This window comes from Gorilla gorilla, chromosome 7, assembly GCF_029281585.2.
Source record: "Gorilla gorilla gorilla isolate KB3781 chromosome 7, NHGRI_mGorGor1-v2.1_pri, whole genome shotgun sequence".
NCBI lineage: Eukaryota > Metazoa > Chordata > Mammalia > Primates > Hominidae > Gorilla > Gorilla gorilla.
Genome location: NC_073231.2, coordinates 109,797,677 through 109,825,273, shown reverse-complemented (window position 1 = coordinate 109,825,273; position 27,597 = coordinate 109,797,677). Strand labels below are relative to the sequence as shown.

General features: G+C 36.2%; 1 protein-coding gene across 50 annotated transcripts in view; it reads right to left on the bottom strand.

Annotated features, from left to right (window-relative positions):
- The window catches only part of RIMS2 (regulating synaptic membrane exocytosis 2), a 752,291-nt gene that overhangs the window by 262,058 nt on the left and 462,636 nt on the right, over positions 1 to 27,597 (bottom strand). For all 50 annotated transcript variants that reach the window (XM_055348803.2, XM_031014115.3, XM_055348807.2 and 47 more), the window contains 2 exons: positions 14,490 to 14,646; positions 422 to 538 (listed from right to left, as the gene is read on the bottom strand). In XM_055348803.2, coding sequence (XP_055204778.1) covers positions 422 to 538; positions 14,490 to 14,646 — 274 coding nt within the window. The remainder of the gene's footprint in view (positions 1 to 421; positions 539 to 14,489; positions 14,647 to 27,597) is intronic.

The following is a 27,597-nucleotide window of genomic DNA, read 5'->3' as shown; positions in this document are numbered from 1 at the left end:
ATGTGAAAAGCCACACCAATTTCTCTGATGAATGTAAAAGACTTTAAAATCTTTTGTCTTATGAAAGTATTTATATATATAACTGTTTATGACAAGGAAAAATAATAAAACATCTTGGTTTCACTATAATTAACATTATAATCACTTATACAGATTCACTAACTTAACTGGTTTGATTAAACCAAAAACAAAATGGCAGGAGAAAGATAATTTTGTTTTTTTCTTACCAGAGAAAAGGTTGTTTGTATTTATTTACCTTTAACAATGTGGCAGTCATAAGAAATAATGTAAGCATTGTAACAGAAAAACATTGTTTCAGAAACTAAGAAAAAGGAATATGTGAAAACATTTTATGGTAACCCCTTCCTGAAAGCAGTGATTATATTAATAATAAGGTCTAATAGTATTTAATCATATTTACCTGTTTCTATCTGGAGAATAATGGTCATCCATGACACGATGTCTATCCATTCGGCTAATTGTATTATAATGTCCGGTAGTAGTGCGGGTCCCTCGAAGCCCCTGTTCCACATTCCGACTAAAACAACAAGATCTATTAAATATCTTAGTAAACCATTTGAAACACTAAGAAATGAGGTTTATTTTAAAGCACAGTAGAAAAAGACAAAGTCACTATATGGTGAAGTCCAAATTTTGTTTTAATTAATTGCATCTCTAACTAAAGGTATAAGTTTCAGGGGAAGGTTGACAGTTAAGTAAGATTACTGCTACAAGAGATGCAGCACAAGGAGCTGAAATTAAACTAATAACAGTGGGGATATGATAAGGACTATCATATATCCTTATATATAACCATCATATGGATGACTACCAGGTCTCTAGTACTGATACTCAATAATATACTCAAGAGGAGAAGATTTGTATGGAGAAAATATGTTCAGTGTTAGACACATTTGTATACATGACCTATAGGATTGCAGAAAGAGATGTCTCATAGGTGGTTGGACATGAGTTCGGAGCTTAGGGGAACAAGTCAAAATTTGCACACTTTGCGCCATCTCCCTTGATACCACTCTAGTCCAAAGTATCATCTTTGTGAATATACCATAAAATAGCTACCTAGGCTGGGTGTGGTGGCTCATGCTTGTAATCCCAGCACTTTGGGAGGCTGAGGTGGGCAGATCACGTGAGGTCGAGAGTTCGAGACCAGCCTCACCAACATGGAGAAACCCTGTCTCTACTAAAAAATAAAAAATCAGCAACGTGTGGTGGTGCATGCCTGCAATCCCAGCTACTTGGGTGGCCAAGGCAGAAGAATCGCTTGAACCCGGGAGGTGGAGGCTGCAGCGAGCAGAGATCCCACCATTGCACTTTAGCCTGGGCAACAAGAGCGAAACTCCATCTCAAAAAATAAAAAAGCTACCTAAGTAATCTCTGGCTTCAACTCTTACCTCATCCATGATGACACGCAACAGCCCTTTAAAACACAATTAAGACATGGCATGTCATATTGTAGGATGAAAGATAGGAGTCCAGTTTTTAATTTATTCCATTGGTGAGCTAATTTTCCTACCCTGTCTGACCCACCCTTTCCATATTAATTGTGGTGCCACTTTATCATCATATGTCAAGTTCACATGTAAATATCGCTGTAAATGTATATATATTATTATTTTACTGTCGATTCCCTTCAATATGTCTATTTTGCTGCTGTTATTCAAGTTCCATCCTAGTTTTAATTATTTTTGCCTGCTGGCAAATTTTTCTCTTCTTTTTTCAAAATGGATTTATTGGTATGTCTTTATCCTTCCACATAATGCCTAGAACAAGTTTGTAAAATTGCACAGAAAATTTTGATTGTTATGGCATTAGATTTATAAATTAATTTATGGAAAATTGATTTCTTTATTATAGGAAGTAATTTTACCCATGCATAGGGCATATCTCTCATTAATTCCTTACCCAAAGTTTTACCTCTTACTTAAAAAGATCCAGTGAATTCTTAGTACATGAATTGTTGGATACTTTGGGTTACTTTTGAGAATAGTACTTACATTTTACTATATTTCCCAATTAGTAATTACTCATAAGTTGATCTATGGACAGTTACTTGACAGAACTCCTATATTAGTTTTAATATTTTGGTTATATTGGGTTTCCTGTGGAGATAATCCTGTCATTAACAAATAATGATGGTTTTCATCTCTTCTCTTCCAATCCTGAAACCTCTTATTTCCTTTTCTCAACATTTTTCAGGACCTGAAGTACTATTTTAAACAGTGACAATATTAATGAACATCCACCTCTTATTTCTGCTATTAATGTAAATTTCTCTAAAGTTTTTCCATTAAGTATAATGCTTGCTTTATTAAGCCTTTATGAAGTGTAGGTGGTTCTCTTCTAGTTTAGTATCTTATGTGAATATAAGTCGAACAATAAAATTCTTTTTCTGCCTCTGATAAGATTTATTTCCCCATTAGTCCATTAATATGATGAAGTACCATAACAATTTTTCTGGTGTCTCACCGACATGATTTAAATTCATGGTTAGGTTTACTTAAAGTAAGATTTTTTACATATGTTTGTAACTAAAATGGGCTTCTTAAGCTGGGCACAGAGGCACATAGTCCCGGTATCTGAGCCTAGAGGATTGCTTGAGCCCAGGAGTTCGAGTCTAGCCTGGGCAACATAGTGAGACTTTGTCCTTGGAAAAAAAAATGAAAAAGGAATACATATATATTTTATTATACTCTAAGAATTAGAACTAAGGTTATGTTAGTTCCAGAAAAAGAATCAGGCAACTTTCCTTTTTTATCTGTTTTTAGAGCCAGTTGTATAGAACAGATATTAGTTCTGAAAAACTTGGTTAAAACTTACCCATAGTATCTTTTTAGTCTGGAATTCTCTTTATGGGTGGATTGGGGGAAGAGAGTAGTTTGTCTTTGAGTACCATTTCAACCTATTTGCTGGTTGTTTCTTTTTTTAAATTTTATTTTACTGTTTTTTTTTTTGAGACGGAGTTTCACTCTTCTTGCCCAGGTTGGAGTGCAATGGCAGGATCTCGGCTCACTGCAACCTCCACCTCCCAGGCTCCTGCATCAGCCTCCTGGGTAGCTGGGATTACAGGTGCGTTTCACCACGCCTGGTTAATTGTTTTGTATTTTTAGTAGAGATGGGGTTTCACCAGGTTGGCCAGGCTGGTCATGAACACTAGTTGTTATTTTAACTTTCATTTCTTCTTGTGTCAATTTTAATATTTTATATCAATTTCAGAAATTTAACCATTTCACCTAGATTAACAAATTTAATAACATAATTTCACAATGATTGCTATTTTTAAAGTCTTTTTCTTATCTGCTGTTGTTTCCCTTTTTCAATGTTTTATTTATTTATACCTGTCATTTTTCATGTACAATCCTTTTATTGTATTGATGTCACCAATCTTTTCAAATAACTAACTTGTGGGTTAACATACATTCTTATCTTTCATTTATTTTTCTTACTGTCTGTGCCTCATTTTGTCTCAGTTTCACTGATTTTTCCCTAATCTTTATTAATTCCATCCTTCACATTTCTTCAGGACTTTCTCCATTGTTCTGTACTGTTTCCTAAATTCAGCGTTTATTTAGCTCTCTATTTTCATTAAAAATTTTTTTGTCAAGTAAACATTGCACATATTTATGGCATACATGATGTTTTGATAAGTGTATACATTGCAGCATGGCTAAATCAAGCTATTTAACATTTGCACTACCTCAAATATTTATTCTTTTGTGTGAGAACACTTTAAATCTACTCTCTCAGAAATTTTCAAGTATATATTAACTATAGTTGCCATTACATACAATAGATCTCTTGAACTTATTCCTCTTGTCTAAGTGAAATTTTAGGTCTTTTGACCTATATCTCCCCAATCTTCTCACCCCACCAGGCTCTTTTCTCTGCTTCAGAAACTGCAACTTTTTAGATTATACATATAAGTTAGATCATGTGGTATTTATTTTCTATACCTGGCTTATTTCACCTAACATAATGCCCTCTAGGTTCAACTATGTTGTCAGAAATGATAGAATTTTCTTCTTTTTAGAAGTTGAATAGTATTTCATTGTGTACATTTACATTTTTATTACCTGTACATCTGTTGATGACAGTTTCATTCCATATCAATTCTGTTGTGGTTAATGTTGCAATGATCATGGGAGTGCAGATATCTTTTCTAATTTTAATTTTTTAACTTTGTGAGTACATAGTAGGTGTATGTATTTATGGAGTACAGGAGATATATTGATAAGGGCACAAAATACTTAATAATCCCAACATAGAAAATGGGAAATCCATCCCTTCAAGCATTCATCTTTTGTGTTACACAGAATCCAATTACACTCTTTTTTTTTTTTTTTTTTTTTTTTTTTGAGACAGAGTCTTGCTTTGTTGCCCAGGCTGGAGTGCAGTGGCACAATCCTGGCTCACTGCAACCTCCGCCTCCCAGATTCAAGTGATTTTCCTGACTCAGCCTTCCAAGTAGCTGGGACTACAGGCGCGCACCACCATGCTCGGCTAATTTTTGTATTTTTAGTAGAGACGGGGTTTCACCATATTGGCCAGGCTGGTCTCGAACTCCTGACCTCATTATCCATCTGCCTTGGCCTCCCAAAGTGCTGGGATTACAGGTGTAAGCCACCGTGCCTGGCCCTGATTATACTCTTCTAGTTATTTTTAAATGCACAATTAAATTATTTTGACTATAGTCACCCTGTTGTGCTATCAAATACTAGGTTCTATTTATTATTTCTATTCTTTGTACCCGTTAACCATTGCCACATCCCCTTCACCCCCTGCGACCCATCCCAGCCTCTGGTAATCATCCTACTAGTCTCCATCTCCATATGTTAAATTGTTTTGGTTTTTCCATCCCACAAATAAGTGACAACATGCAATGTTTGTGTTTCTGTGCCTGGCTTATTTCACTTGACATAACGACCTCCAGTTCCATCCATGTTGTTACAAATGACAGGATCTCATTTCTTTCTGGCTGAATAGTACTCCATCATGCATAAATACATTTTCTGAATCCATTATGGACATGTAGGTTGCTTCCAAATCTTGGCTATTGTGAACAGTACTGCAACAAATATGACAAGGCAAATATGCCTTTGATATACTGATTTCCCTTCTTTTGGGTATATACCCACCAGTGGGATGGTGGATCATATGGTAGCTCTATTTTTAGTTTTTTGAGGAACCTCCAAACTGTTCTCCATAGAGGTTGTACTAATTTACATTCCAACCAATAGTGTACAAGGGTTCCCTTTTCTCCACATATTCACCAGCATTTGTTATTGTTTTAGGATATAAGCCATTTTGACTGGAGTGAGATAACATGTCATTGTAGTTTTGATTTGCATTTCTCTGATGATCAGTGATGTTGAGAATCTTCTGATATGCCCGGTTGCTATTTGTATGTCTTCTTTTGAGAAATCTCTATTAAAATCTTTTACCCATTTTTTAACTGGCTTATTGGATTTTTTTCCTATACAGTTGTTTGAGTTCCTAATACATTCTGGCTATTAATCCCTTCTCAGATGGATAGTTTCTTTGCAAATATTTCCTCCCATTCTGTGGGTTGTGTCTTCATTATTTCCTTTGCTGTGCAGAAGCTTTTTAACTTGATATGATCCCTTTTGTCTACTTTTTTTTTCCTTTTTTGTTCTGAGATGGAGTCTCGCTCTGTCGCCCAGGCTGGAGTGCAGTGGCGCGATCTCGGCTCACTGCAAGCTCCGCCTCCCAGGTTCACGCCATTCTCCTGCCTCAGCCTCCCGAGTAGCTGGGACTACAGGCGCCCGCCACCATGCCTGCTATTTTTTTTTTGTATTTTTAGTAGAGACGGGGTTTCACCGTGTTAGCCAGGATGGTCTCGATCTCCTGACCTCGTGATCCGCCCGCCTTGGCCTCCCAAAGTGCTGGGATTACAGGCGCGAGACACTGTGCCCTTTTGTCTACTTTTGCTTTGTTTGCCTGTGTGTGGGGTATTACTCAAGAAATTGTTGCCAAGATGAATGTCTCAGGGGGTTTCTTGAATGTTTTCTTGTAGTAGTTTCATAGATTTAGGTATTAGATTTAGGTCTTTAATCCGTTTTAATTTGATTTTTGTATATGGCAAGAGATAGGGGTCAAGTTTCATTATTATTCATATAGATATCCAGTGTTCCCAGCACCATTTATTGAAGAGACTTTCCTTTCTCCAATGTATACTCTTGGCACCTTTGTCAAAAATGAGTTCACTGTAGGTGTATGGATTTGTTTCTGGGTTCTGTATTGTGTTCCACTGGTCTACATGTCTGTTTTCATGGCAGTACCATGCTTTTTCAGTTACTATAGCGCTGTAGTATAATTTGAAGAAAGGCAATGTGATTCCTTCAGTTTTGTTCTTTTTGCTCAGAATAGCTTTGGCTATTCTGTGTCTTTTGTGGCTCCACATGAATTTTAGAATTATTTCTTCAATTTCTGTGAAGAACGTCATTGGTATTCTGATAGGGATTGCACTGAATCTGTAGAATTCTTTGGGTAGTATAGAGTTTAACATCATTGATTATACCAATCCATGAACATGGAATATCTTTCTATTTTTGTGTGTGCCATCTTCAATTTCTTGCACCAATGTTTTATAGTTTTCATTGTAGAGATCTTTCATTTCTTTGGTTAAGTCAATTTCTAGGTATTTAATTTTATTTGTGATTTTTATAAATGGAATTACTTTCTTGATTTCTTTTTCAGATTGTTCACTGTTGCCATATAGAAATGCTACTGATTTTTTATGTTGATCGTGTATCCTGAAACTTTACTGAATTTATCAGTTCTAATAGTTTTTGGTGGAGGCTTTAGGTTTTTCCAAATATAAGATCATGTCATCTGCAAGCAAGGATAACTTGACTTCTAACTTTCCAATTTAGATGCCCTTTATTTATTTCTCTTGGCTGATTGCACTAGCTAGGACTTCCAGTACTATGCTGAATAAGAGTGGTGAAACTGGGCATTCTTGCCATGTTCCAGATCTTAGAGGAAAGGCTTTCAGTTTTTCTGCATTCAGTATGATACTAGCTGTGACTCTGTTGTATATGGTTTTCAGCATGTTGAGGTATGTTCCTTGCATCCCCAGTGTTTTGAGGGTTTTTATCTTGAAGGGATATTGAATTTTATCAAATGCTTTTTCAGAAACAATTAAAATAATCATATGGTTTTAGTACTTCATTCTGATGATATGATATATCACATTAATTGGTTTGTATATGTTGAATCATTTTTGCATCCCAGGAATAAATTTTACTTGGTCTTGATAAATGACCTTTTTAATGTATTGTTGAATTTGGTTTGCTAGTATTTTTTTTTTGAGGATTTCTGCATCAATATTCATTAGAGATATTGGTCTGTAGTTTTTTTTTTTTATGTGTCTTTGTCTGCTTTTGGTATCAAAGTAATAACGGCCTTGTAGAATGAGTTTGGAAGTATTCTCTCCTTTATTTTTTGAAATAGTTTGAGTAGAGTTGGTATTGGTTCTTCTTTAAATGTTTGTTAGAATTTAGCATTGAAGTCACTGGGTTCAGGCTTTTCTTTAGGGAGACTGTTCATTATGGCTTTGATCTTGTTATTTGTTATTGATCTGTTAAGCTATTGGGTTTCTTTGTGGCCCAATCTAGTAAGTGTCTAGGAGTTTATGCATTTCCTCTATATTTTCCAATTTATTGGCATGTAGTTGCTCACAGCAGCCACTAACTATCCTTTGAATTTCTGTGGTATCAATTGTAATGTGTCCTTATTCATCCCTGATTTTGTTTATTTGGGTCTTCTCTCTTTTTTCCTCTGTTAGTCTGGCTGAAAGTTTGTCAACTTTGCTTATCTTTAAAAAAACAAACCTGTTTCATTGATCTTTTGTATTGTTTTCTATCTATCTTAAAGCCAATAACTCTTAGATTTGCTCTTTTGAGTCTATTTTTTAGATCTTGTAGGTGTGCTTCACTGTTTTTTATTTGTTTTTCTTTTGTTTGCTCTTTGCATTTTCAAATGGCCTCTTGAAGGTCACTAATTCTTCTGCTTGATCTATTCTGCTCTTAAGTGACATTGATGCGTTCTTTAGTATTTCAATGGCATTTTTCAACAGTAGAATATCCACTTGATTATTATTAATTATTTCAATCTCGTTGTTAAATTTATCAAAAAATTTGGAATTCCTTCTCTGTGTTATATAGAATTTCACTGAGTTCCCTCAAAACAGCAATTTTGAATTTTCTATCTGAAAGGTCACATCTGTTTCTCAAGTATTGGTCCCTGGTGCCTTATTTAGTTCATTTGGTGAAGTCTTGTTTTCCTGGATGATCCTAATGCTTATAGACGGTCTTTGGTGTCTTGGCATTGAAGAGTTAGGTATTTATTGCAGTCTTGGCTTGTTGTGCCCATCCTTCTTGGGAAGGTTTTCCAGGTATTCAAAGTGACTTGGCCCCAAGCCCAATAATGCTGTGTTTTTTGCAGACTCATAGAGGTACCACCTTGGTGGTCTTTGATGAGATCCAGAATAATTCTCTGGATCACCAGAGACTCTTATTCTTTTCCCTTACTTTCTCCCAGAAAAATGGAGTCTCTTTCTCTCTCTCTGCTGAGCTGCCTGGAACTGGGGTTGTGATGATGCAAGCACCCCTGTGGCTACCACCGCTGGTTCTGCACAGGGTCAGACCTGAAGCCAGAACAGCATTGGGTCTTGCCCAAGGCCGACTGTAACCACTACTTGGCTACTATCACCTATGTTCACTCAAGGTCCTAGGACTCTACAATCAGCAGGTGGCAAAGCCAGCCAGGTTTGGGTCCTTCTCTTTGGGGTGGTAAGTTCCCCTAGGCCCTGATCAGATCCACAGATGCTATCTGGGAGCTAGGGATTGGAGTCAAACACCTTAGAAATTTGCCTGATGTTCTATTCTACTGTGGCTAAGGTGGCACTCAAACCACAATATAAAGTCCTTCCTGCTCTTCCCTCCCCTTTCCACAGGCAGAAGAGCCTCTCCCTGTGGCATCTACCACCACTGGACCACAAGGGGGTTCCGTCAGGCCACTGCAATGTTCACTGAAAGCCCAAGGTTTCTTCTGTCAGTTTGTGGTAAATGCTGCCAGGCCTGTGACTCACCCTTCAGGGCAATAGGCTCCCCTCTGGCCCAGGGCAGGTACAGAAATGCTGAGCTTGTACTAAGCTTGTACTCAGGGACTCCATGAGTCTGCTTTTTGCTCTAACCCACTGTGGCTGAGCTGACATCTAAGGTGCAAGACGAAGTCACCTTAGTTTTCTCTCTGTTTTTCTCAAACAGAAGCAGTCTTTCATCACAGCCACCACTGGTGGGAATGTGCTGAGTCACCCGTGAAGCCTGCACATCTCAGAGCCCAATGCCCACAGCATAGTTCCTGGGTATCACTGCTGGTTATTCAGCGCCCGGGGGGTCTTTATTCAGCAGGTGATTAATCCTGCAGGACTCGGTCCTTCCCTTCAAGGCAGCAACTTCCTTTTAGCCCATGTTTGTCTAGAAATGTGCCAGAGCTAGGGCCTAGAACAGGGGCTTCTTAACTCTGCCTCGTTCTCTCTCCTACTGTGGCTGAGCTGGTATGCAAGATGTAATACAAAGCCCTCTTTACTCTTTGCTCTCCTCCCCTTAAAGAGAAGGAAAGAGACACTTTAATTGCTGTGAGTTGCACTGCCTGGGGTTGGAGGAGGAGTGGTACTAGCACTCCTTTAGCCATGCCAGCTGGTATCTCCTTAGGTCATGTGCCATCCTAGTCCTCTGGCTCTGAGCCCAGCCTGGCACTAGGTGTTGCCTAGGAGTTGTAGTCCTTGTGTCCTTTCCAGTTTACCTAGGACTCCAGAGCACTTTGTCCCACTGTGGCATAGCTTGCTAAGAAACTTAAGTTCTGACTGATGGAATGGGTGATTCCTCTCTGGCTAAATCTGGTCCAAATGCTCCCTCCATATCCAGGCACTGGCTGAGCCCAGCAAAGCTTTGCTCTCTGCCATGACAGGGCAACACTGAGTTCAATGTAAAGTTCCCCAGTCACTGCGCTCTTCCTCTCTCAAATGCACAGACTCTCCATGTTGAACAACTGTTGCTGGGGGTTAGGAGAAGGATGGCATTGGTGATTAAAGACTGTCTCTCCAACCCTCCTCAATGTCACTTCCAATCATATGAAGTTAAAACCAGGTACTGTGTTTGCTCACCTGATTTTTGGGTCTTGTGATAGTGTTTTTCAGTGTGCAGATAGCTGGTAAAATTTGGTATTCCAGCGAAGATATGAATGGTGCACGTATTCCCCATCTTGCTTTGTCCCCTCACAGGTATCTTTTTGACATTCTGATTTCATATCCTTTGATACTCAGTAGTGGAACTGCTGAATCATATGGTAGTTCCATTTTAAGTTTTTGGAGGTACCTCCATACTGTTTTCATTAAATAATGACTGTATTAGTTTACATTGCAACCAATACTGTACCAGGGTTCCCTTTTCTCCATGTCCTTGCCATCTCATATTATTTTTGGCCTTTTGATAAGAGCCATTCTAACAGTTGTGAGGTAATATCCTATTTCATCATTTTGAAGCATCCCTATTTTTTGATGAATACCCTTTAAGGTAAAAATTTCCTAAATACTGCTTTTGTCCCCCAAATGTTTGCATCATTTTCATTGTCATTCAATCCTAATATTTCCTAATATCTCAATTATTTCACTTATAATTGAAAGTTATTTCACAGTATTTTAGATAAGTTCCAGGAATTTAAAAACTATCTTTTTAAAATTGCTTTATAAGTTTATTGAATAATATTCCAAGACAATGTTTTATCTGGGATTTATTGAGGTTTACTTTTTAACAAGTTTTTGTTACCAGTTATTTTTTGTAAAGTTATGTTTTGTTAAAAATACTTTGTATTCTTTGCTTTAATGTTATGTAATTTTATACTGAGATACACAAAAAGATATATATACAAAATATAGCATATTTGAGTCGCACAATAAATTTGACATTATTCAAATTTTCTAAGCCATTGCTAATTTTTTTGAGGGGGTCTGATTATTGATTTCTGTTAGGGATATGTTAAAATCTCCAACTACAATTGTTTATTTCTTTCTTTCTATAACCCTGTCAGTTGTTGCTTCTTATCTTTAGAAGCTCTTTATACATTAAGGAACAAATTTGTCCATGATCATTATACCCAGGTATTTTTATTAGTTTTTATAATGCCTTAGGGCAAATTTGAAAAAGTACTGCTTCTTTACAGAAATGGCCTTATGAGCATACAATTGAGCAAAATTCTAGCTGCAGTTTGACTCTTTCTTGGCCCTTGGTCCAGTCTGTGCAAAGTACAGACTGTCTAATTCAAAGTGGTAGTAGTGTTATATATTTTAAATTTAGTAATTTTTTCTAGAACATATATTTCTTTGTCCTTTATGACACTTTTGACATTGCATTCATTTTTTTTTCCTCTGATTGAACTTGGGATCTTATTTTCATTTTAGTTGTTCTCTATGTTCTTTTAAGGACATTGCTTATGAGTGATATATTAGTGGATCTTATTTTAGGAATGATAAGTTACTTGTATTTTAAAAATGTTACTTCTCTCTATAATCAATGATGCCTTTTTTAAGCTACCATTTTTGCCCTAGATTGTCTGCTTACACACTTCTGTTTCATCATGGAATAAACATTTTATGTTTGAGCCCCTGTTATGATGGGCTATCATATGAAAGAGAATCTGATCTAAAACGTATTCCTATCTTCTACTGGACTGTTCAAATGTTCTTTCCCTGATAAAAGTAAAGTGTGGTATAATATGAAATACATTTGGTCTTTGTCTTGAGTTCCTAAAACCACTGGAATTTATTACGTGATAGAGTGTCTTTTGTTACTGATCCCCTCTGATAACTTTTGAGTTTATGCTAACGATTACTAAGGGTGGGTCCCCTGGGTATCCTCATGATAGGACCAGTCTACAGAGCTACAGAGGGACCAAGTGATTACAGGGCTGGAACTTTCAGCCCCACCTACTGACCTACAGAAAGAGGGTTGAGGGCTGGAGATTAAACTCTATAGAAACTTTTGAACAAGATTTGATGAGCTTCCAGGTTGCCCAAATCTCATCCTATGCATTTCTTCACCTGCATTTTTTAAAATATCTTTTATAATAAACTGGTAAACATGATTAAAGTGTTTAACTGAGTTCTGTGAGCTGTCCAAGCAAACTATCAAACTAAGGAGAGGGGCTATGGAAACTCCAATTTATAACTGGATAGGTCACAATCTGGGACTTGCAATTGGCATTTGAAATAGGGGACAGCCTTGTGGGACTGAGCCTTTAACCCTTTAACTTGTGAAATCTGATACAATTTCCAGATTACAGTGTCAGAATTGAACTGAATTACAGGATACTCAGGTGCTTTCTGCTGGCAAGTCGCTTGGTGTGGGAAAAAATCCCCACAAATCTGTTCACAGAGGTGTTCTGTGTTGAGTCAAATGTACAAAGAACAAAAACATTTTGGTTTTTCCTCTTACATAGGTATTCTTTTATTTTCCTAGAGGAGTGAAGGGTTCAATTTATTAAAGTTACAAATTTACAACTAGTTCTCAAACTTTAAATTTCAGATTACACGTTATTCTATTGATAAGTGTATCACATTTAAGTACTTTTAAAAAATGTTTAATAATTTTGGTCCCATTTATAAACTTTGTTAATTCAACATCTTCAAACACTTTAAACCATGTTTGTCACTTAATATGTCAGATATTGTTTAATTTCTGCAATTGTCTAAATTACATAAATCTTATTTTAGTGTCTTATATCCTTCAAACATAATAAATCTAAAGCTGTCTTAGACATTCCAATATTCTGTGTAAAATTAAGACTCAATTAAAATTCTAAGTCAAATACTCAATCATTTATTTAAAATAGGATGTATAAGTGTGTCATTCTAACTGGTCAAAATTTCTTAAACATTCCAAGTATGTACAATGTAAATTATGCACATATTTCTTGTTAGCTTCAACTATTATTTCTGTGATTCTTATTCCATTAAGCTTGTCTGTACTTAACCAGGTTGATCAGAGATTTCCAGTAAGCTTAAGACCTGTAGCTGCAGATTTTCTGAGCCATTCTTCCCACTGCACATGCTTTTAAAAATTATTATTCTCGCCTGTAATCCCAGCACTGTGGGAGGCCAAGGCGGGCAGATCACCAGGTCAGGAGATCAAGACCATCCTGGCCAACATGGTGAAACCCCGTCTCTACTGAAATACAAAAAATTAGCCAGGCATGGTGGTGTGCGCTTGTAATCCCAGCTACTCGGGAGGCCTCGAGGCAGGGCAATCGCTTGAACCCGGGAGGCGGAGGTTGCAGTGAGCCGAGATCGCACCACTGCACTCCAGCCTGGTGACAGAGCAGGACTCTGTCTCAAAAAAAAAAAAAAAAGAAAAAGAAAAAGAAAAAGAAAAAAATTATTATTCTGATATTTGTTACTAATTTTAAATATCAGTCAGATTTTCATTTTTTCCTATATATTAAATTACCGATTATCTATATCATTCATGAGTATAATTAGTTGGTTCTACCTAGATATACTCATATCAATATGTGATTGAAAACTCGTTCTTCTGAATTATTTTGAACTCTTACAATAAAATAACATATAGGTTGTCTAAAATTACAAAATAAATCATGTTTCATTTTACTCTCATTACATAGGTTATTGTATAGCATCTTGTTTTTCCTTGAATAGCATTTTGTTTTTCCTTAAATAAACAAAACCATCTTGTTTTTCCTTAAATTCTTTTTCCACAAGAATCTCTTATCTTTAGAGATTATTACCGATATGTGATAAATAGGTCTGTAATGCCATTTTGATGGTTAACATTACGTGTCAACTTGAATGGAATGAAGGATGCCTAGGCTGGTAAAGTATTGTTTCTAGATGAGTCTGTAAGGTGTTGCCAGAGGAGACTGACATTTGAATATGTGGACTAGGAGAGGAAGACTCACCCAATCCACCATCCAGTCAGCTGCCAATGCAGCTGGAACAAAGCGGGTGAAGAAGGTGAGATAACCTTGCTTGCTAAGTTTTCTGGCTTCTTTCTTTTTCCTGTGCTGGATGATTCCTTTCACTCTTCCTGCCCTTGGACATCCAACACTAGGTTCTTTGGCCTTTGGACTCTGGAATTTGCACCAGTGGCTTGCTGGTGGCTCTCAGGCCTTTGACCACAGACTGAAGCCTGTCCTGTCAGCTTCCCTGGTTTTAAGTCTTTCAAAATGGACTCACACTTGGACTAAGCCACTACTGGCTTCTCCCTTCCCCAGCTTGCAGAAGTTCTATGGTGGGACTTTGTCTTATAATCATATGAGCCAATTCTCCCTAATAAACTCCCTTTCGTATATACATATATCCTATTAGTTTTTCCCCTCTGGAGAACACTGACTAATACAGCCACCCTACAAATAAAGTAAGTAGTCTATCTTACCCTTGTGGAGGAGGGACACTGGGTGACCATGATCTAGTCCTTCCTATAACATCTACTCGATGAGGAGACCCTGATGGTGAACAATGGTTTGATGACATTACTTGTTCTGGCACTGATAATGTTGAGCTTTGAAGATCTCGACCATCATGTCGATAATCTAAAGGTAGAAAATTAATAAATATTATAGTTATGTATACACAAAGTCCTTTGCATCTCTTGCACTTTACTCAAAAACAAAATGTTGGTGAAATTTAAAGACTTCTAATATATTAAATATAAAGTATAGTGAATAAACCATGATATTAAGACAAAATATTTTATGAATACATAAATCAAAAAGGAATGACAGATATTCAAATATTTAGACAGTTACTATATCCAAGGCATTGTGCTGCGTAAAGCTTTTATATAAACTTAGAGTAAAATTTTACATACAGTTAATTATCTCCAATAGAAGAATCAAATTTATTCTGAAAATATTTTCATCTCTTCAATGACCTAGAAAAGCTTCAAATAATTCTTAACAATTATTTAAAATTATTAAGCTCATAAAAACTCCTAAACATTAACATCATTTTTTTAAGTGATAAAAAGTTTTAGAAAACACACTGAATACCATTTGTAGTAGATGTGTAAATGGCTTTTGCTTTTTTTTAAAAATGAGATGGGGGTCTCACTATGTTGCTTAGACTAGCCTCAAATGACCCTCCCACCTCAGTCTCCCAAGTAGCTGGGACTACAGGCCCGTGCCACTGCACCTGTCTATCATTTTTCTTACAGTATATGACAGGGCTGAGATACAGTAGAATTCTGAGAATAAAAATATGACAAATCAGAAGAGAGTAACAGCCCAATGATCTGACACATTTATACAAAGTATATTAGAAGAGATACTATCTAAAAGAGTAGCAGAAAGCAACTGGTATGTGGAGAGATGGATAGAAGGACTTCTAAGTTGGTAGGAAAACAACAGTTCAATGTGGGGAAATGAGCAGGAAAAGAACGTTTGACTCAAGTTGTAGATATCTAAAACATCATAAGGTTGGTAATGGAAAGAGCCGGAAAATTTCTGAGCAGGATGTAATATTATCACCACCACCACCATTATCTTCATCATACTCTTTGTGGCTATTAGTAATTGACCTTTTACTATGTGCTAGGAACTCTGCTATGCACTTTAAAAAAGTGTTCCATTACAACATTTGTTTCAGAAATAACTCAGAAAAACAACTGTTCATATGTAATATTTCCTATCATGATAACACTTTACAATATTATCTCACATTAGATTCCCTAGAAACAAGGATTCACCTGCACATGAATAAGTGAAGTAGTGCCCTCAGGAAAAAGGAGAAGAACAGAATAGGGCAAGAAAAAAGGGAAGAAAGTAAGCAATGATGTATTCTCAGTCTGATCCAACTGTATGCTCTGAAATATGAACAATTGCCCAGGGTTGGTCTGACTTTGAGGTAAGAGGCCTGGATTTTTGTACTCCTGTGTTAGCCATTCACTGGCTAAAGACTGCCAGTGGAGAGTCAGCAAGGTGTTTAACCTCATGGATGAGGTGGTTTCCATTTGACCAGGCAATTCTCCAGAGAGACAGGGACAGCTGTGAGTTGTTAACAACCAACACTCCCCATAACTGAGGATGAGTAAACCAGCTGGTAAAGAGGATATGGGTGGAACATCAACAGTGTCCACTACAACTTCCAAATAATTGCAGTTGAATGTAAAGTTCACCAACACAGTGGGATGCAGCAAACCAGAGAAATACAGAACTGCACACAATGCTCATTCATCCCAAGAATCTCATGTTCCTCCTCTTGGCTCTTTGGTCACAAACTCTGTCTTAGATATATGTACTTGGTGGGTCTTTACTGATGTTTGTGGATAGTCCCCTTGAGTTCATAACTTTGCAGACTTATCCTTCTTTCCATCTAGATATACTCCTTTCATCTAGATATCTTCATTTTATTTTAGACTCCTATTATATAGTAAATATTTTTATTGCATAAAATTTAACATGACTTTTTAATTGTGTTATTTTATTTTTTACTCTTCAGTTTTCAAAGCTGCATGGGTTTTGAACGGTCTTTCCTAACCTTTCTTTCCCAGAAGCCCTGCTGTTTTTAGTCCATGATTATGCACAGCACAAGGTTTCCTCAGGAACACATACATTATGTAATAGAAAACAACTCTGCCAAGATATTACCTCCATTTTCATTTGAGAAAACAGAGGTAAAAAAAATCTAAATTAAGTGTCAATACCATGGTTGAGACTTAAAAGAAGATATTTCTGACTCCAGTGCTCTCACTGTGTCCCAACAGTACATTCTGCTCTGATGATGGAAGTAATACTTTAGGAAGATGAAGCTGATAGCAGTATACAATTCATACTGAAGGTTAGAGAGATTGCAGCAAGAAGATTAATTGTTCTTATAAAACTTAGAACAGTATTGTCCAATAGAACTCTAAAATGATGGAATGTTCTTCTATCAGTGCTGTCCAATTTGGTAGCCACTAGACACACATGACTACTGAGCATTTGAAATCTCGATGGTATTAATGAGAATCTAAATTTTAAACATGTTTATTTTAAATTCCTTTAAATAACCACATACAGCTAGTGGCTATATATACTACACATTTAGTAAAATAGAACAAGAAAAAGGAAAATCAAAATGCCAGAAGAGGAGGGCATTTTGCAATTTTATATAGGGTGGTTAGACTAGGTAACACAAATTGAGAAGGTGACATTTCAGAAAGAATTGAATGAGATGTTTTTCCAAGCTGATAAACACAGAGAGAAGGGTTCTAAGACAAGTGAAAAGGCCCCAAGGTAGCAGTGCGTCTCGCATGTTCACAGAACAGCAAGGAGGATAGGGTGCTTGGAGTGGAGCAAGTGATGAAGAACAGATATTGGAGACATTTGGAGGGAAGGGGGAAGATTATGTAGACGCTTGTAAATTATTGCAAATATTGTGGCATTTAATCTGAGTGATTTTAACCCATTAGCGGGTTTTAAGCAGAAATTGTGCATGATTTAACTTTTGCTTAAAGCTAGACAAGGTAGTAAGTCATATAGGCAATAACAGCAGCTTGAACTAGGATAATAACAGAGATTATAGAAGTGGATATATTTTGAAGGAATAGCAATAAAAACAATTTTGTGAAAGATTTGAGGGACATGAGAGAAAGAGAAGAGACAAGAACAAATCTAAAATTCTGACTTAAGTAAAATAATGAAGTTACCAAATGACATGGTTTGGTGGAAAAGATCAAAAGTTTAGTTTTGGACATGTTAAGCTGGAGATACCTACTACATTTCCAAGTGAAGATGTCAGGTGGGCAGCAAACTATAAGAATTTAAAGAAAAAATAAGTAGAATTGACTGGAGATAAACATTTGGGAGTTTTAGCATATAGATAACTATTTAAAGCCATGGGACTTTAAACAGACTTGAGATCACTAGGAGAAGGAGTAAGATAGAGAAAAGATCCAAGAATAGAGTTCAGGCCATGCCAACATGAATCAGTAACATTTTGTGACTAGATGAAAAAGCAAAAAAAGAGCAAAAATTAATGCACCTTAACTTTTTAAGTTAGCCTATTAGGAAGTCAGAGTATACTATTGGCCGGCTGTGGTGGCTCATACCTCTAATCCCAGCACTTTGGGAGGCCAAGGTGGGAAGATCACTTGAGGTCAGGAGTTCAAGACCAGACTGGCCAAATGGTGAAACCCCATGTCTACTAAAAATACAAAAATTAGCTGGGAATGGTGGCATGTGCCTGTAATGCCAGCTACTCGGGAGGCTGAGGCAGACGTGTTGCTTGAACCCGGGAGGTGGAGGTTGCAGTGAGCTGAGATCACACCACTACACTCCAGCCAGGATGACAGAGCAAGACTCTGTCTCAAAAAGAAAAAAAAAAAACTATGCTACTAAGATAAGAGTAAGAAAAGTTTATTAAGGTTGACTAGCTTGGAGAAGGGGAAATGAGGGTAGTTTCAGTTGTGTAGGTCAAATATTAAATATGTGGAAAAGAATCTTGAGAAAGATGTTAGGACTGTTGCTAAACATTTGAAAGTCATTTATAAAGAGATCATCATTGTAACCCAAGGAAAGATTACATATATAGATAGAAAAGAAGTCTGATTACTGAGTTTAAGAGATACCACTGAGAAAAGGAGAAGTTAATTCAAGAACTCAAATTATGCAGTCACATGGAGATTAAAAATAAATAAACAAACATCTCTCCAAAATTAAGACATAATTAAATCCTCAACATTTTCAATGGGAAATAAATTATTTACATTTGTGTATATTGTTTCAGGTCACAGTAGAAAATAATTCTAAAATTGTACATGACTAGGTTTGATATTTTATCTATATATAGTCTATTTATTCAAGTTGTGAAGTGCATCAATAGGTTAAAAGGAATGGTTTATAACCATTCCCATTCCTGTTGCTCAGTATACTATGGGGGGGAAAACTCCATGCCTAGAATTGCTTACTTGAGAAAAATTTCCATACCAAAGTTTCAACTTACTTTAAAGAACATTAACAATGCAAATATCAAAGTTACCTCTGACTTAAAGACTTGGTATCAGAATAAGCCAAATAAAGAGCACATGGAGGAACTTCTAGTTTCTGTTTCTGTTTGTAAGGAGCTTGTAATGTTTTCACTGTCCTAACAACAAATAAAAAGCTGAACAGACTGAAAAAGCGACAAATTATCTTGGATCTGTAAAAGAGGGATGACACAGGGCAAACAAATGCCCCCAAGATTGAAGAGACAGGCAAAAAAGGGAGTCACAGCTTATGGAGAAGATACTTATGAGGGGAAAGCAGTGTGGGAACCAGTGCCAGAGTAGGAAAACTTGACCTTCAAATGACAAATTGCTAGAGGATCAGTTAAGAACAAGTCTGAGAGTTATAAACTCCACAGGAACCCAGTCATTGAGGTCTCTTACAATATTGTGAGACTCACCTCCAGGAGCTCCACCAGGTTCCCACAGTAAATATTGAAGAAAAATCTCCTCATGCTTCCAAGAGGGAGAGGGAAACAGGAACCATTTTGAAATACTCCAGAATGCTCTACTTTTCTTAACAAGACTTTCCCTCAGGGGAAACTAATTAACCAAAGCCTAACCAATCTGGGAGAAGGGAAATACCCAAATCTAGTCCACTCTAGCTTTCCACACAGGAGAAAGGAAACAATTCCAGCCCACTCTAACCATCTTGTTCCACCTAAGGGAGGAGGCAAAAAATGAGAACCACTTGAAATTTTCACAATCCAGAGGCTCACTAAGACTGAGACCTAATCATAGGAATATAGAATGTTTCCCTTCCCTGACCTTACCAGCACATTACTAAAGGCCTATTTACAGCAATTTCTTTTAACCAGCACATCATATCTGCCTATCAATAAAAAAATTATCAAGAAAAAACAACTACAGGCTGGGGATGGTGGCTCACACCTGTAATCTCAGCATTTTGGGAGGCCAAGGCAGGTGGATTACTTGAGGTCAGGAGTTGAAGACCTGTCTGGGAAACATGGAGAAAACCTGTCTCTACTAAAAAATACAAAAATTAACTGGACATGATGGTGCACACCTATAGTCCCAGCTAGTAAGGAGGCTGAAGCTGGGGGACTCACTTGAGCCCAGAAGGCAGAGGTTGCAGTGAGTTGGGATCGTGCCACTGCCCTTCATCCTGGGCGACTGAGCGAGTCCCTGTCTAAAAAAAAAGAAAGAAAAAAATTACATACCAAAAGGCAAAAAACACAATTTGGATAAAAAGAGCAAGTGTCAGAATCAGATATAGCAGGAATGCTGGATTTATAAGACTGAGAATTTAAAACCACTATGATTAATATACGAAGGGCTCTAATAAATAAAGTGGACAGCCTGCAGGAATAGATGAGCAATGTAAGCAGAAAGAAATTCTAAGAAAGAGCTAAAAAGAAATGCCAGAGACAAAAGAAATACCTGTAATAGAAATGAAGAATGCCTTTGATGGGCTTATTAGTAGACTGAACACGGTGGAGAAAAGAATCTCTGAACTTCAGGATATGTCAATAAAAACTTCAAAAACTGAAAAGCAAAGAGAACAAGGACTGAAAAAATAACAGAAAGGAACATCCAAGAATTGTGGGACAACTACACAAGGCATAACATATTTGTAATGAGAATACCAGAAAGAGAAGAAAAAGAGAAAGAAACAGAAGAAAGATTTGAAAGAATAATGATTGAAAATTTCCCCAAATTAATGTCAGGAACCAAGCCATAGACCACAGATCTAGGGAGCTCAGAGAACACCAAGTAGGACAAATGCAAAATAATAACAACAAAGAGAAAAAAGAAAAACCCTTGAAAGAAGACAGAGAAAAAGAAAAAACACTCCTCCTCTATAGAACAAAGATAAGAATTACATATGAGTTCTCTAGAGAAGCCATGCAAGTAAGAAGAGAGTGGAGTGAAATATTTGAAGGCTTCGAAGAAAAAAACCACCAACCTAGAATCCTATGACCTGTGAAATTATCCTTCAAAAGTGAAGGAGAAAGAAAGACTTTCACAGACAAACAAAAATTTGGATTTTGTTGCCAGTAGAACAATATTACAAGAAATATTAAAGTAAATTTTTTTTAGAAAGAATGAAAAAGATATAGGTCAGAATTTCAAAGCTACATATAGAAAGAAAGAGCATTGAAAAAGGAATAAATGAAGGTAAAATCAAAAGCTTGTATTTTTCTTATTCTTAATTTATCTAACAGATAAGAATTTATTCAAAGTAATAATAGCAACAATGTATTCAATTATGTATGCTTAAATTTAAGTCAAATGAATGACAGCAATGATACAAGAAGTGGGAGGAAGAAATTGGGATTTTCTAAGTATATGATATAACATTACCTATGAAGTATTACTTGAAAGCAGACTTGCATGAATTGCAAATGTATACTACAAACTCTAGAGTACCTACCCAAAAAAAAAGGTAAGAAAAAGAAGTATAACTGATATGCCAAGGAAGGAAAGACATATGAAATGAAGGAAGGAAGGAATCATATGAAATGCTCAATTAAAAAAAAAAACACTGAAAAAGAATAGAAGACAAAAATAAACAATGAATAAGGGTAACAAAAACAGTAGATATTAATCCCACTATATCAATAATCATTTTAAATGTCACTCATTTACATGCACTAACTAAAAGAGACTGTCAGAGTCGATTAAAAAAATGAGGCTCAACTGTATAAGAAACCCACTTTAAATGGAAACAATCATATAAATTAAATGGATGGAAAAAAATGTACTATGGTAACACTAATCAAAAGAAGTGAGGAGTAGGCCGGGCATGATGGCTCACCATGCCTGTAATTCCAGCACTTTGGGAGGCTAAGGCGGGCAGATCACCTAAGGTCAGGAGTTTGAGACCAGCCTGGCCAACATGGTGAAACCTCGTCTCTACTAAAAATACAAAAATTAGCCGGATGTGGTGGCACGCGCCTGTAGTCTCAGCTACTCAGGAGGCTGAGGTGAGAGAATTGCTTGAACCCAGGAGGTGGAGTCTGCAGTGAGCTGAGATTGTGCCACTGCATTGCAGCCTGGGGCCTAGGTGACAGGGTCAGACTCTGTCTCAAAAAAAAAAGCAGGAGTAGGTACACTAATTTTAGACAAAGCTGACACCACAGCAAAAAAAAGTTATCAGGGATAAAGAAGGACATTCTATAAAGAAAAAGGAGCCAATTCTTCAAGAAGAGATAACAATTCTTAATGTGTATGCATCTAACAAGAGAGTATCAAAATATGTCAGGCAAAAACTAATAGAAGTGCATAGAGAAATAGATGAATCCACCATTATAGTTGGAGATTACCGTACCACTCTATCAGAAATGAACAGATCTGCTTGAGCCTGAGATGCAGAGGTTGCAGTGAGCCAAGATTGCACCACTGCATTCCAGCCTGGGTGACAGAGCCAGACCCTGTCTCAAAAAACAAAACAAACAGGCTGGGCATGGTGGCTCATGCCTGTAATCCCAGCACTGTGGGAGGCCGAGCCTGGTGGATTACGTGGGGTCATGAGTTTGAGACCAGCCTGACCAACATGGAGAAATCCTGTCTCTACTAAAAATACAAAAAAAATTAGCCAGGTGTGGTGGCACATGCCTGTAATCCCAGCTACTCAGGAGGCTGAGGCAGAAGAATCACTTGAACCTGGGAGGCGGAGGTTGCAGTGAGCCGAGATCGCACTGTTGCACTCCAGCCTGGGCAACAAGAGTGAAACTCTATCTCAAAAACAAACAAACAAACAAACAAACAAAAAAACAACAAGAACAGATCAAGCAGGCAGAAAATCAGTAAGAAGATAAGTGAACTCAAAAACACCATCAACTGGATATAATCAACATTTATGGACTACTTCATCATCAAAAATTAGCAGCATATACATTCTTCTCAAGTTCACCTGGAACCATTCACTAAAATAGAGCATATTCTGGGCCATAAAACACACCTTAGCAAATTTTTTAAAACATACAATGCTGCTCTGAGTCCACAATGAAAATAAATTAGAAAGCAGTAACAGAAAGATAACTGCAAAATCCCCAAGTATGTGCATATTAAATAATATACTTCTAAATAACACATGGGTCAAGAAAAAAATCTCAAGAGAAATTTAAAAATATCTTTAAATAAATAAAAATGAAAACAACTTAACAAAATTTGTGGGATGCAGTGAAAGCAGTACTTAGAAGAAAATTTATAGTACTGAATGTATATTTTAGAAACAAAGCAATACCTAAAATCAGTCATCTAAATTTCTACCTCAGGAATCTAGAAAAAGAAGAGCAAATTAAATGCAAAGTAAGCAGTTACAAAATAAATAGTAGAATTAGAGTCAGTAAAATTGAAAACAGAAAATCAATAGAGAAAATCAACAAAATCAGAATCTGGTTCTTTAAAAAGATTAATAGAATAAATTAGCCTCTAGACAGGCTAATTAAGAGAAACAGGGTATAAAAATTACTAATATCAGAAATGAAAAAGACATCACTACAGATCCCATGGACATTAAAAGGATAATATAGGACTATTATGAAAACTCTATGCCCACAAATTTGATAATGTAGATGAAACTGGACCAATTCCTTGAAAGACACAGTTATGTCAAATTCAAACAAAAACAGATAACCTGAACAGGCCTACATCTATTAAATAAATTGAATCAATAATTAATATCCTCCTAAAATGGAAAGCAACAAAGTTTAGATGGATTCACTGGCGAATTCTACCAAACAAGAAAGAAATTATTCAATTTTTCTACAATCTCTTTCAGAGAACAGAATCAGAGAGACTACTCTCTAACTCATTTTATAAGGCCAGTATTACCTCAATATCAAAACCAGACAGACATTAAAAGAAAAGAATACATCTCTTATGAACATTACTGCAAAAATTATCAATGTAATGTTAGCACACTGAATCCAACAATGTATAAAAAGAATTATACGCAATAAGTGGGATTAATCTTGGATACACAAAGCTGTTTCCACATTCAAAAATCAATTAATGTAATCCACCACATCAACAGGCTATAAAAAAAAATCACATGACTAAATCAACAGACGGAGAAAAGACAATTTGACAAAATCTAACATCCTGAATTTACTAAAAACTCCCAGTACGCTAGGAATATGGGGGATCTTCCTCAAGTTGATGTAGAATATCTACCAAAAACCTACAGCTAACATCATACTTACCAGTTAAAAAAAGCTCAAAACTTTCCCACTGAGATCAGAAACAAGGTAAGGATGTCCACTCTCACCACTTGTATTCAACACTGTACTGGAAGTACTTAGATAATTCAATAAGGAAGAAAAGAAAATACATGCATACAGATTAGGGAGAAAGAAATAAAACTCTTTTTGTGATGCCATGATTGTCTATGTAAAAACCCAAAAGAATTGAAACAAAGAAACAAAAAGCTCCAGGAACTAATAAGTGATTATAGAAATGTTGTAGGATATAAGGTTAATATTCCAAAGTCAATAACTTTCCCATATATCAACAATGAACAAGTGAAATTAAAAATGCAACACCATTTACATTAGCAATTCCCAACAATGAAATACTTAGGTATAATCTAATAAAATATGTATGAGATCTACATGAGAAAAACAACAAAACTCTGATGAATGAAATAAAAAAGAACTAAATAAATAGATATTCCTTATAAAGGAATACTCAATATTGTCAAGATGTCCAATCTTCCCAACTTGACCTACAGATTCAAAGCAATCTCAATCAAATTCTCAGCATATCAATTTGTGGAGTCTGATAACCAGATTCCAGAGCTCATATGGAGAAGTAAAAGACAGAAGATTCAACACAGTATTGAAGGAGAAGAACGAAGTTGGAGAATTGACCCTGACTTTTCAATACTTACTTTGAAACTACAGTAATCAGGACACTGTGGTACTCTTTGGTCAACGAATAGACAAATAAATCAATGGAACATATAGACAGCCTAGAAATAAACTGATATAAATATATTGAACTGATCTCTGGCAACATAAAAGCAAAGGCAATACAATGGAGCAATGATGGTCTTTTCAACAAATCGTGCTGGAACAATTGGATGTCCACATGCAAAATAGGGAACCTAGACACAGACATTACACTCTTCAAAAATTTAACTCAAAATGCATCAGATATGTAAATATAAAATGCAAAATAATAAAACTCCTAGAAGATAACATAGGAGAAAACATAGATAACCTTGGGTATGGCGATAAATTTTTAGATATAACACCATAGGCATGATTGATGAAAGAAATGATTAATAACCTGAATTTCAATGAAATTAAAACTGCTCTGCCAAAGACAATGTCAAGACAATCCCTGCTTTAAGAAGCCACAGAAGAGAGAAAATATTTGTAAAAGACACATTTTATAAAGGACTGTTGTCCAAAATATACAGAGAACTCTTAAAACTCAACAATAAGAAAACAAACAACCCAATTAAAAAAAAATGGGCCAAAGACCCGAACAGACACATCACCAAAGAAATTAAACAGATGGCAAATAAGCATATGAAAAGATGTTCAACCTCATATGTCATCAGAGAAATGCAAATAAAAACAATGAGATACCACTATACACCTATTGGAATGGTCAGAACACTGACAACACCAAATGCTGGCAAGATGTGGAACAACAGGAACTCTCATTCAACAGGAACTCTCATTCATTGCTGGTGGGAATGCAAAATGGTACAGACGTTTTGGAACTTTCTTACAAAACTATACTCTTACCATACGATCCAGCAATTGTGCTGGTTGGCGTTTGCGAAAAGGAGTTGAAAACATTTCCACACAAAAACCTGCACACAGATGTTTATAGCAGCTTTATTTATAATTGCCAAAACTCAGAAGCAACCAAGATGTCCTTCAGCAGATGAATCAATAAACAAACTGTGGTATATCCAGACAATGGAATATTATTCAGCACTACAAATAAATGAGCTATCAAACCATGAAAAGACAAAGCATATTACTAAGTGAAAGATGCCTATCTAAAAGGCTACAAACTGTATGATTCCAACTGTGTGACATTCTGGAAAAGGCAAAACTATGGAGACAGTAAGGAGATCAATAATTGCCAGGGGTTAGGAGAAAGGAAAAGATGAATTTTTAAGGTAGTGGAAATACTCTGCATGATAATATAATGATGGATACATGTCATTATCAATTTGTCCAAATCCAATGAATGTTTGACACCAAGAGTGAGCCCCAATGTAAACTATGGACCATGGATGATTATGATGTGTCAAAGTAGGTTCATCAGTTGTAACAAACATACCAGTTTGGTGGAGGAGGTTGATAATGGGAGAGGGTATGAATGCGTTGGGGTAGGAAGACATATGGGAAATCTGTATACCTTCCTCTCAATTTTGCTATAAACCTAATGCTGCCCTAAAATTTAAAAAAACACATAGAAAATATTGCTTCTGGCATAGTTAATATTCAAGACATCTGCCTTGCAAGCTTAGAAAAACTGAATAAGTTAGTCGAAACAGTTCCTACTTAAGAACAGTTTTGATAGTTCAGGTTTATTATGAATGATTGTAACTGATACTCTGAATTTGACTTTATTCAATGTGCAATTGGAAAGAAATCTCTGCATATAAGCAACAAACTATCAATAGATTTTGCTGGTTTGTTGACTCATACTATGTGTTTAAATATTAAGAGAGGTAGGGGTGTGCATTTTGTATATGTATACATTGCATTTCACATCTGAGTTGCTTTACCCAGAAAATATATTATTTATTTTATCTGGTGGTCCTTACATTATTTGATAAGCTATTGATTAAAAAATTTATTCTCTATTAAAACTAGTTTTAATATTGGAGCTGTAAAATGAAAAGGCTATAAAGGAGAAATGTAAGGAAAATATTTAACAGAACTAATATATATTTAAGTCTTGGTGATCATAAGTCTTATGTAAATGTAATTCCTACAGCGTTTACTAAAGTGATGGGTTATGAAAAAAAACTACATATACCATAATTTCAGAAACTACAATACCATCATCCTAATTTTTGAGTACTAAAGGTATTGTTAAAGTGTAGTATATCCAAAATTTAGCTGGGTTTAGAAAAAATAAGGGATTAGTTAGTCCTAGTTAGTACACTCAATAGGTATCATGCCCTAGTTAGTAACCCTAGTTAGTACACACACTAGGTAGTGTGCACCTGTAGTCCCAGCTACTGGGGAAGCTGAGGTGAGAGGGTCAAATGAGCCTGGGGAAGTTGAGGATGCAGTGAGCTGTGATTGCACTACTGCACTCCAGCCTGGGCAACAGAGTGAGACCCAGTCTCAAAAACCAATCAATCAATCAATCAATCAATAAAAAATAAAGTGTAGTATATTACGAAAAATCTATTTCTCAAAATCACATTGGATTTCAAAATAGCAAAATATAGTATATTTCATGGCAGTCTTTTCAGTGTCTTATCAAACGATTCACCAGACAGTTTCCGACTGGCAAAATAATAAGAACAGTAATGTCAAGATAGGAAAGAATGTTTTTCATATGAAGAAACTTA